The sequence below is a fragment of the Scyliorhinus canicula genome, unplaced genomic scaffold (assembly GCF_902713615.1).
Source record: "Scyliorhinus canicula unplaced genomic scaffold, sScyCan1.1, whole genome shotgun sequence".
Lineage (NCBI taxonomy): Eukaryota > Metazoa > Chordata > Chondrichthyes > Carcharhiniformes > Scyliorhinidae > Scyliorhinus > Scyliorhinus canicula.
The window spans coordinates 633,273-645,485 of NW_024056013.1; the positions used below are offsets into that span (position 1 = coordinate 633,273).

The 12,213-nt window shown below is 45.5% G+C and overlaps 1 non-coding gene and 1 gene segment (V, D, J or C); both read left to right on the top strand.

Annotated features, from left to right (window-relative positions):
• The first annotated feature begins 2,043 nt into the window (after positions 1-2,043).
• On the top strand, positions 2,044-2,115 carry trnad-guc. The gene has a single exon. It is a non-coding gene; the product is annotated as a tRNA-Asp (tRNA).
• A 5,631-nt stretch (positions 2,116-7,746) lies between these two features.
• On the top strand, positions 7,747-8,306 carry LOC119961532. The segment is given in 2 exon segments: positions 7,747-7,792; positions 7,912-8,306. Coding segments are annotated over 2 exon segments (441 nt in total).
• The last annotated feature ends 3,907 nt before the right edge of the window (positions 8,307-12,213 follow it).

The window sequence follows — 12,213 nt, forward strand, 5'->3', positions numbered from 1 at the left end:
GGATATCGGCAGGTTGGTCAGATGGTCATATTAGCAAATTGAATTTCAATTCAAGAAGCTTGACACTATCCAGGACAAAGCACCCCGCTTGATAGCTCCCCCTTCCACAAACATTCAAACCTACCACCACCTATGAACAGTGGCAGCCATGTGTACCATCTACAAAATGCACCAGCAAGGTTCCTTGGACAGAAATTTTCAATCCTACGACCACTGCCCTCTAGAAGGACAAGAGCAACAGATAGCTGAGAACCCCACCACCTGCAGGGTCCTGTCTAATTTACTCACCGCCCTGGCTTGGAAATCTATCGCCGTTTCTTCCCTTTCGTTGGGGAAACATGCTGGAACTCCATCCGTAACAGCACAGTGGGTGTACCGACACCTCAGGGACTACAGCGGTTCAAGAAGTCAGCTCATCGCCACTGTCTAAGGGGCTGCTAGGGATGGGCAATACATGGTGCCCTAACCATCGACGCCAATATCCCGTTAATGAATTAAAAATGCTGTATATCATATTAATTTTCTGAAATTATTGCATATCTACATATGGTTCTCAAACGCTTTTGACAGTGCAGATGCATCACAGCCTCCCGAGTCAGCGGTTGTGACCGAGGGAGCTACAACATCGTTGACATGTTCCACTACAGCAAAGAGAAATAACCGGCAATGGTACAGGCAACACCCTGACTGAAAACGTCAGCACCTGGCGAGGGGTATCAGCAATCAGGACAGGATCACAACTCAGTTCATTTTAGCTGAGAGAAGCACAGCGACTTGGATGTTAGTGAGACTCCGTGACAGACACTGCCGCATATGTCTGTACAGCGGAGACACAATGCAGGAAATAAAGCCTTACAGAAAGTCAATGGAGGGGATCTACAGTTTGCAGCCTGTCCCCCAGTCGGCCAATCAGTGAATTCTTTCCCGATCTGGCTGGTTTAGCACACGGCTAAATTGCTGGCTTTGAAAGCAGACCAAGGTAGACTAGCAGCGCGGTTCAATTCCGTACCAGCCTCCCCGAACAGGCTCCGAAATGTGGCGACTAGGGGCTTTTCACAGTAACTTCATTGAAGCCTACTCGTGACAATAAGCGATTTTCAAATTTCATTTCATAATAACAGACGACGTTTACATTTCCGTTATTCTCTGTCCGAGCATCCATCAGACACAATCTGCGGTGTTTTCGGATAATGGTCGTGATGTTACCTGAGTCAGTGTTTTCCGAATAATTATCTATTTCATAGCGCATTTTCAACCTCATTCTGTGTTTTCTTACAGCAATGACTGACACAGACCCACGCCCCCCTGGGTCGCTTTGAGTTAACTGTCTGGAAGAACAGCCCGTACTGCACAGTTAGACTCATTCCATATCTGTTGGTTGATTTCGACCTCCGCTGGTGCATAAATATTCGGGGTAAGCTCCCTGATATTTACTGAAATGTGTAACCGGGGGCAGAGCGCTAGGTCCCAGGAATCCCGCGGCCGGATCGCTCTTGAATTGGACAAGGGCAATGAGGCATCACAATTCATTATCCGAGAAGTAAGTACTCGCTGAGGTTTTTGTACGAGCTCTTGGCTTTTATTTGACGCTGTGCCTTTCTGCACAGTAATAGACCGCTCCGTCCTCCACACTGAGGCTGCTTATATTGAAGTAACCAGACTTTGTAGACTCGTCAGCAGCTGCCAGATATCGTCCAGAGATTTCATCTGTTTTCAGTGTTACCACATTGCTAATCATCCATTTTGGAGGCTGTGTCTGTTTCTGTAGATACCATTGCATGGTGAATATAAGCTGGTCTGTATATTCACAGTCTAACTGCGCCGAACCTCCTTCTGACACAGTTAAGGAAACCGGAGATTGAGTTACGCGAACTGCACACAATCCACCTGTGAAAGTGAATGAATATAAGAGCACCATGTTAAAGAGAATCAATCGAGAATTGTGTCTATCAGCATGTGTGTGCAAATTCCCATTTAACAAGCCCTCCACCATATATATCGACAGGTAATTTGGACGTTCTGAATTATCCGTCAATGTGCAGTTCCTCGTTAGTATAGTGGTTAGTATCCCCGCCTGTCACGCGGGTGACCGGGGTTCAATTCCCCGACGGGGAGTTTGTACCTCCACTGGAAAAAGACGACAATCCTTTTGTGGGTAGCATGGTGATTAGCATAAATGCTTCACAGCTCCAGGGTCCCAGGTTCGATTCCCGGCTGGGTCACTGTCTGTGCGGAGTCTGCACGTCATCCCCGTGTGTGCGTGGGTTTCCTCCGGGTGCTCCGGTTTCCTCCCACAGTCCAAAGATGTGCGGGTTAGGTGGATTGGCCATGTTAAATTGCCCGTAGTGTCCTAAAAAGTGAGGTTGTTGGGTTACGGGTATAGGGTGGGTACGTGGGTTTGAGTAGGGTGATCATTGCTCGGCACAACATCGAGGGCCGAAGGGCCTGTTCTGTGTTGTACACAGCACAGGCGCCGGGGTGTGGCGACTAGAGGCTTTTCACAGTAACTTCATTGCAGTGTTAATGTAAGCCTACTTTGTGACCATAAAGATTACTATTAAAGTCGCCATAGTCCCAGATTGTCATAGGTTACACTCAGGGAGAGCCGAATGGTGGCTATTTAACACGAGGATCACCACACCTCCGTGAAGGGACAGTTGAGAAGGCAGGTTCCTCATGAATAACCTCAGCCGGTATGGGAATGAATCCTGCGCTATTGGCCTTTCTCTTGCACAACGAACGAGCTTTCCAACCAACTGAACTAAACCGGCCGCCAGTACAGATCTTCTCCCCAACTAGAAAATACCATCAAATAAATACTCTTACATCAATCTGCTAAATTACCCTGGTGAGCATAACCCTGTACTTACGATGCAACAGCGCCGTCAGTATTACCAGAAACATGTCTGACCGAATCTCTCTGAGTGAACGGGAATGAAATGAGTCAGAGATTGAGAAGGAGAGAGGGGGACCCGGACTCTTTATAGCTCATTGTTCCACCCGCACACTGCAGGAGGCCAGACCCATTGTGACCTCACTCAGGATACCATTCCTATTGGCGTTGACGTGGCCATACGTGACTTTCTGATTATCATATTGCAATTTCACTACCCCTGCTGGAGGATTCAGTTCAATCCGGACTTGAATGAGGCCATTGGATGGATTTGGTGTCAATTAATTTACATTTCAAGAGAAGAATGTCAAATACTTTCTCCTAGAAATCAAAATTGGAGCTCATGAGTCACAATCTTTAATCATATTGAGGTTTGTGCTTCAAAATATAAATGATGTTTACACAGGGGTAAAACTAGTATTTCGAAACAAATTTGAAGACATGCGAGAAGGTGTGGAGGAGATACGCCAGAATTGTATCAGGAATGGGAGACTTCACAAAGGAGAACTGGGAAGAGAAAGTGAGATTGTTTTTCTTATATCAAATCAATTAAGGAAAAGACTTACTCAGGGATCGCTGTGGGAGCAACTGTTTCCACTAAAATCATAGCCCAAGCATCTCGAATGAAAATGAAGGGAAATGAAAATCGCTTATTGTCACAAGCAGGCTTCAAATGAAGTTACTGTGAAAATCCCCACGTCGTCACATTCCGGCGCCTGTTCGGGAAGGCTGGTACAGGGAATTGAACCCGCACGGCAGGCCTGCCTTGGTCTGCTTTAAACGTCAGCTACTTACCCCTGTGCCAAACCAGCCCCTAATTAATAGGAAAAAGACCGAGAGATGTTAGATTTCCTGATTCAAATGAGATGTTCAAATCTAGAATTGACTGCCATAAAAGGCTGGCAGGAATACATTTGCATGTAACTTTGAAAAGGGAATTGTTTATATCTTGGATAGGGGGAATGGCGGGCTATGTGAAAAATGCGGGTGGGGTTAGGCTGAAAGACGAATTGGATAAATACCTCATACGGTACAGGAGGGATAGGCCGAAGGGCCTCATTCAACTTTCGGACTTCTTGTTATTTGTATTCCTTCATACTTTTACTGCCTATTTCTTTGCAGCCATTTGAACAGTGAATAGGGGCAAGATGGTCTCAGACGTCTGGAGATACAACTGTCGCTATTTCCGCTCCGTCAGTTCGGAGTGCAGCTGCGAGTCACCACACACTGCACTCAATATTGAGTCTGCGGCCTCCCCGCCCATAGCTTCCGTTTGCTGCTCTGACCCGATTGCGATATTGGCTACTCCGTTCCCCTAACTGGCTGGATCAAAAATGCAGGGGGATGGGAGCTGTATTTCTGTCTCTGGCAGAGGATTGCTCTCTCTGCACAGTTACAGTCTCAGGAAGGACCATGAGGTACCGTCTCGCTCTGATCTTCATCGCTATATCATTTTTCAGTAAGTCCCAGTAACACTTCAGACTCCTCCTCATTGCTCTAACCCAGAGGTTATTATTGATAAAATAATAATAATGCTGCTGATGATGTTTAAGTAGGTAAATATGAGACTGATACTGTTGTTGTTTTCCCGCTATTTAATGTCAGAATGGAGTCTTCAAGACACAGTGGAGCAGTCGGCTGCCAAAATAACGGTTGAAGAGGGAAGTAATATCACACTAACCTGCACTTTGAAAACAAGCGATTCTGATCCGTTTGCGTACTGGTACAGTCAGATCGCCAAGCACCCTCCATATTATCTGCTTCATGTTCTGGGAGGGAAACTATTCAGACACATCTTCATCATTGATCGCTTTTCTGCTACATTCGATAAAATTGCCAAGATTGCCAAGCTAATGATTGGCAACACGGTCACCCTGATCTCTGGCAGTGCATTATATTTATCCGCCCTGCAGCCCACAGTGCTGCTGATATACTGGATCCCTTACAACAACCGCACATTGACATTTACAGTTGATGCTCAGCAGAGGGCGCTCACATACCGAGTATAAGACACATGCCGAGTATAAGACACAGCCTGCACAGTGAGGGTCATAGTGAGGGACCATCGTAAAATAGCAACAAAGCACAGCCCTCTATAAGTCCAGCGAATAACAACTTCCGCAGTAATATAATTCACAGCCTTCCGGACTAACTTTGAGTTCAGCAATTTCAGACTGTGAACTGTCTCCTCCACCTTCACATCATTTTTATTTTCATCAGTTTATTTTCATATGTTTCATCGATCCACTTTTACCTGACAATTGTCTCGCCTCCCCACCCTACGTCACGAGGGCCATCTCTACCCTTGATGTCCTTTACACACTGCTTACCCCTGTTATCCCATTGACACATTCTGATCACTTAATGTGCCACTAACGACACCTGTAGCCATTAAAACCACCATTTACATGCCATTTGACTTTCTGCCCCTGATATATTTATTAATCTCCACCTGTCGCTTCAGCTCCATCATACCCACGCTCCAAACCCCTCCCTCACAACAATATAATTCTGACCCAATTTTCAGTTGTCTCCAGCTTTGACAGAATCACCCAGACTCGAAAGGTCGCTCCATTCTCCCTCCACAGAGGCTGTCAGACCTGCCGAGATTTTCCATCATTTTCTGTTTTCGTACCCGCAGTAATATTACTGTGCGATTTACACGAACAAAAATGAACAAAAACATTACCAATCGTTCTATGGTGCTTTTATTCACCCCCCCCCCTCCCCTTAATGCCTTCCCATGACTGCATGATTTTTCTCGCAAACAGTCTCCACCAGTTCCCCAGAAGTTAATACGATTTCTTCTTCCATCTTTAATTTGAACTTTTCAGATAATAGATAGTTAGGTGAATTGGACATTCGGAATTCTCCCTCAGTGTACCCGAACATGCGCCGGAATGTGGCGACTAGTGGCCACATTTCACAGTAACTTAATTGCAGTGTTAATGTAAGCCTACTTGAAACAATAAAGGTTATTATTAAGATTATTATTCTAGTTCTTTGAACATTAGCTCAGAACTATTCCATCGCAGCTGACCATAGATTCATCCCCAGTTTTCTCCGAGGTCAGTAATACAGATTGCATTCAATATTGGATAATTCACTAATCCTGACACGCCTCTGTTGACCCCGCTTTCCTCCATACGGAATCAATGTGAAAGGACCACAGCTCTTACAGAGGGGCCGGGGTAATTATATAATGTTCGGTGGGAACGTTCTTATTAATTTAAGCTATTTATATATCAAATCTCTGTGTGAGATCTTTGCCTGATGTTGCCCTGACTACAGCATATGATACTGTCTTGCCTGCACGTTCTTAATGGACAGGGTACTCCTTTAGTTCAATGCTTGGCATTGTTGGATCAGCGGTTCACTGGAATAGGGTTCGATAGTTTTGCTATATCAGAGGCTACCCGGACTGCAGAGTTACACATAGAGCCGTCACGTGGAACGACCTCACTGATCATTGTTTCACTTTTAAATCAATATTTTCTTCCCAGTCTAAATCCAGTCAGTCCATTTCTCCTGCTATCTAGTTGCTTTCATGTTGATGATGATGCTGCTGGTGAAATAATGATTATTACTAACATTTGTGTTAGTACAGGAGTATGTAGAATATGATTGTTTTCGCTGGAGTTCAGAAGAATGAGGGAAACCTCAGATAAACTTGTAAACTTCGAACAGGACTGGACAGGGTAGTTGCAGGAAGGCTATTCCCGATGGTGGATGTGTCCAGAACCAGGAGTCAGTCTGAGGATGTGGGGCAGTCAATTCTGGACAGAGGCGAGGAGACATTTCTTCACCCAGAGAGTGATCAGCTTGTGGGATTTATTACCACAGGAAGAAGTCGAGATCAAAACATTGTATGTTTTCAAAAACAGTTCTATACAGGATTTAGGGCATAGGGGGTCAAAGGATATGGGGCTATGCGGGATTAGGCTCTCGAGCTTGATGACTCATAATGATTGGTGTGGCAGGTAAGAGGGCCTCCTCCTCCCCAAATGTTCGATTTTTCTATATCACATTAGAGCCAACAAGACACATTGAAACGGTGGGCTGCTGAAGCCCAAAACTCCAATGTATCCCCGTAACTCAGTAACTCCACCTAACCTTTTGGATACTTAAGGGGCAATTTAGCATAGCGAATCCACCTAACCTGCACATCTTTGGACTTTGGGACGAGACGGGAGCACCCGGAGGAAACGCATGCATACACGGGGAGAACGTGTAGGCTCCGCACAGACAGTGACCCAAGCCGGGAATGGAACCTGGTCCCCTGGCGCTGTGAGGCAGCAGTGCTATCCACTATGCCACCGTGCCGCCCCGTGTCGCCGGGCTGGTAATCCAGGGACCAGAGTCATTCTTTGATGGCCCGAGTTCGAATCCCGACATGGCAGATTAACGTGACCATGAAACCATTGTCAATTGTCGTAAAAACCTGTCTGATTCTCAAATGTCTTTTATGGGCGAAATCTGGTGTCCTTGCCTCGTCTGGCCTCCGTATGCCTCCAGACCCACAACAATGTCTTAAATGCCTCTTAAATGCCCTCAGGGGTGGGCAATTATTGCTGGCGCAGCCACTGGCTGCCACATCCCAAGAACGAATCAAAATAAACACTGGTTTAATTTTCACCATCCATTCTGTAAAGCGGACTTGTACCCCCTCAAATGCACTGGATTTCTGTCATCACTGGCAGACAGAGCGCCACCCCGCCGTTTCACTCTGCCATTGGGGACATCAGGAAGTGAGATTAGAGCAGCTGGAGGTAGGACAGCCTATAATTGGGGGCGGGGTTTTGGATAGAAGGCTTTAAACATCCAAATTCATTTTTACGGAGCTGACAGCGACAATGCGGCTACTCAGCATCTGGGTTGTGTGCGGAGCGCTTCTAACAGGTAATTGTGGACCAAACACATTTCATATTTTCTCTAATTTTTTACATATGGCTTAAAATGGATTTTTAACAGTCCTGTGTCCGATCTTTTCTTCGATTTGAACCTGTTTTATTTTTCAGATCTGAGTCATGGAGATTCTGTCACCCAGCCGCTGTCCTCAGATGTTAAGACAGAAGGGGAAGAGTTGACTCTTACCTGTAGATATGATACCACAGAGAACTATTACTCTTTATACTGGTACCGGCAGCGTGCAGACTCCCAACCTGAGTTTATATTGTGGAAATACTCGGAGGGTAATGAAGATAAAGCAGATTTTGCTAAAAGTCGTTTCTCTGCCGAGCTCCAGACATCGAATAAATTCACCAGTTTAACCATCTCGGCTCTGCAGCTGGCTGACGCTGCCGTTTATTACTGCGCTCTCACACTCACAGTGATGGGAAACAGGCTCTGCCCTGTACAAAAACTATCTTTCATTGCAGATAGCAGCTCCTTTCTGACGCGGTTGTTAGGCTGACGCAGCCACAAGGTTAAGCGAGAGGAAACCAAACTAACCGCCAATGAAACTGTTCCCAGGAGCGGCTGAAAACCCAAACTGCAGAATTGACGATGACAGACAGATCATCACACAATCACATTGGAAGGCACTCTGGCTTTAATCATATGCTGCCACGCATCCAGATTCTCCCGCCTTTCTTTCCCGTGTCTCTCTGGCTCTGTGGGGCCAGTTGATGGCGATCTGGGCAATGGATTGAAAAGAAAACTGCCGCAGCGCCGCTACAGTCAGTATCCTGATAATCCTGGTCTGTAAATTATCACCAGGAAACTCTGGATTGTTAGTGACAGCTGAAATCACCCCAGCGCTAAGGAACATTCTGAAGCTCAATGGTCACTGGGTACACACGACTTGGGATTTGTGTCAAAGATCACAGTCACTATCTTGTGGCTTCTGCTTATTTTGTGTACCTTGTCTCTGGCCCAGCATAACTCTCCGTTTAAATAAAAGCTGTGAACAGGCTGCGGTCAAAGGCTACAGGAGTGTTCGTGGCCTTTTCTTGTTGAGTGATGCATTTTGTTGAAAACATCGCTGTGACTTTTATTGACAGGCAGAGGTTTTCCTTCGTTTTAGGCGCGTGACCGGCTGTCTGGGACTTCCAATGTGCGGATTCCACTATCTGGATCTCTTTGTATCGGTCCAGATTTCTGCACATTCGGTAAATCAATCTGTCTTTCTGGTAAACATCCTTGCGTTGAAAAATGCATGGAAATAAAAACAAATTATTCAGCGAGTGACTGCAGATTTGGACAAGTTCAAATAACAAATTCGCTGAATGGAGCTGTGCTCGCTCTAACCCACCTCACCTGTTTTAATGGAGAGATTGTTGCCGTTTTGACTGCATGGCATTTGTTGTATCAGAAGTTCAATGGAGAGACGATCTATATTTCTCACCCGATAGAGCATGTCGCTGGATGGCAGAGTTCACAGAAAAATACAGTGCGGAAAAGACCATTCGGCCCATCGAGTCTGCACCGCCTCATGAAAGGCACTTCATCTACCAATCCTAATCCCATTTACCAGCACTTGGCCTATAGCCTTGAATGTTAAGACGTGTCAAGTGCTCATCCTGGTAGTTTTTAAAGGATGTCAGTCAACCCGCCTCTACCACCCCCCCCCCTCCCCATAGTGAGTTCCAGACGTCACCACCCTCTGGGAAAAAGGTATTCCTCAAATCCCTTCTGAACCTCTCACCCCTCACCTTGAACACGTGTCCCCTCGAACCGACCCTTCAACTAAGGGAAACAGCTTTTCTCTATCTACCCGCTCCGTGCACGTCATAATCTAGTACACCTCGATAAGGTCACCCCTCAGCCTTCTCTGCTCCAGCGAAAACAACCCAAGCCTAATCAACCTCTCTTCATAACTTAAATGTTCCATCCCAGGCATTCCATCCTGGTGAAACGCCTCTGCACCCGCCCCAGTGCTATCACAGCAAAGAACAAAAAACAAAGAACAATACAGCACTGGAACAGGCACTTCGGCCCTCCAAGCCTGTGCCGCTCATGATACCACCATTGGCCAAAACCCTCAGGACTTCCTGTGCCGTATCCGTCTATACCCATCCTATCCATGTATTTGTCAAGATGACTTTTGAACGGCGTTAACATATCTGATTCTACAACCTCCCCTGGCAACGCATTCCAGGCACTCACCACCCACTGCATAGAAATCCTGCCTCGCACATCTCCTCAAAACCTTGCCCCACGGACCTTAAACCTATGCCCCCTGGTGGCTGACCCATCCACCCTGGGAAAGAGTGCCTGCCCATCCACTCTATCCGTGCCCCTCAGGTCACCACTCGACCTCCGTCTTTCTAATGTAAACAGTCCGAGTCTATTCAGCCTCTCCGCATGGCTAACACCCTCCAGACCAGGCACCATCCTGGTAAACATCCTTTGCACCCTCCGGTACTTAAAGCGAGTGATTCCAAATAAACCTGTTCGACTTTAACCTGGCGTTGTAAGACTTCTTCACATAACATACATTATTGATAGCAAAATGCTAGTCATATTGATGTATCTGTAAACATTGGGGTTGTACATGTCAGATGGAGCCATTAAGATTCAGTGAAGCAGTCGGTAGCAGAATTGATGGTTCAGGACTCAAGTAATGTGAACATCAGCTGCACCAAGAAAACAACAGATTCCAGTCCTTACGTGTTCATCTACAGTCAGGGTATGAACATTGTCCACAGCATGTGTTCTATCTCTAGTGAGGTACAGCAAAGTCGGGAACCCCGACTTTACAGTGCGATTATTTCCCATGTTCGGTAATGCGAATAAACTACCGAGTAAATGATGAACACAATATCGATATCAGACTCCAGTGCCTATCTCTGTGCGATGGAGTCCCTCTATGCTGCAGGAATATAGCAGAGCCTGGACAAAAGTTCACAGAAAGAGTTCCAGTAAGTCTCACAAATAGATACTCCCAAACTAATAAAACAAAATCAGTAATTCTCCCACCACTGTGAGGTTCACAGTGATTATTTTTTAACTGATGAAACACAATATTCAACAAGATCAGAAGAGGTCCACTCTATAAATTAAACTTAGTTAATATATCTCAGTTAGAAAAATATAAACATTACCAACGCACCTCTGGGACTATAATTAAATTCTGCCTGTCCATATATTTTCCATGTCTGTTCCATCTCATCGCTTGTCTCCATTTTATAAACTCATCATCTTTTAACATTCCGTGTAATCTGTAAATTAGCGATGTCTTCTCCAAATATCAAGTCAGGGATGTTTAATCTGAACAGCCAATAACGAGCAACTGTCACACCTGATCATTGATGTACATATGACTCCAGAGATGCAGAAATCTCGTTGCCTCCCTGCTTCCCTCTGCAATAATCGAGCAAGCCATTCAGGTAAAGGGCTAATTAGAGATGGACAGGATGCTGGATTTCGGGGCGGACTACCTGCATTTGGACGTGATGGGCGGACATTTTGTGCCAAATATCAGCTTTGGTCATCCTGTGGTAGAATGTCTTCGTAAGGAACTTGGAAAAGAACTGTCCTTGCCATCAATTTCCAAATGAAGAATAAAAATTAAGCCATTTTAGTTCACAAAAAATTATATCTGATTTACAGGAGTTAAGAAGACAATATATATTTATAATTGGATGGGAATTCCTGACAAAGAATTATAAAGACATGGAAACATCAAAAATAGGGGCAGGAGGAGTATATTCTACACTTCCACCCTGCTCCTCCAATCATTATGATCATGGCTCATTGCCCAATTCAGTAACCTGTTCCCCCCAATATCGTTTGATCCCTTTCGCCCCAGTGCCATATCTAACTGCTTCTTGAAAACATGTTTTGACCTCAGCTCCTTTATGTGGTGAATAATTCCACAGGCTGACCACGCTCTGTGTGAAAAAAATTCCCATCATTTATGTCCTAAATGTTCTACCCCGTATCTGCAGACTGTGGCCCCTGGTTCTGGACTCCATCGAAAACATCCTTCTTGCATCTACCCTGTCTAGTCTTGTTCGGATTTTCTAGGCTTCTGTGATCCCCCACATTCTTCTGACTTCCTAAGAATACAGTCCGAGCCAACTCAATCCTTCCTCCTACATCAGACCCATCATCCCATGAATCAGTCTAGTACACGTTCTCTGCACTCCCTCTAGAGCAAGAACATCCTTTCTCAGAAAAATAAACCACAATTACATACAATATTGCAGGTGTGGCCTCACCAAGACCCTGTATAATTGCAAAAAGACATCCCTGCTCCAGCATTCCAATCTTCTCGCTATGAAGGTCGACGTACTATTTGCCTTCTTTACCGCATGATACACCTGCATGCTTACCTTCAGCGACTGGTGCACGAGGCCACCCAGGTCTCATTCCAC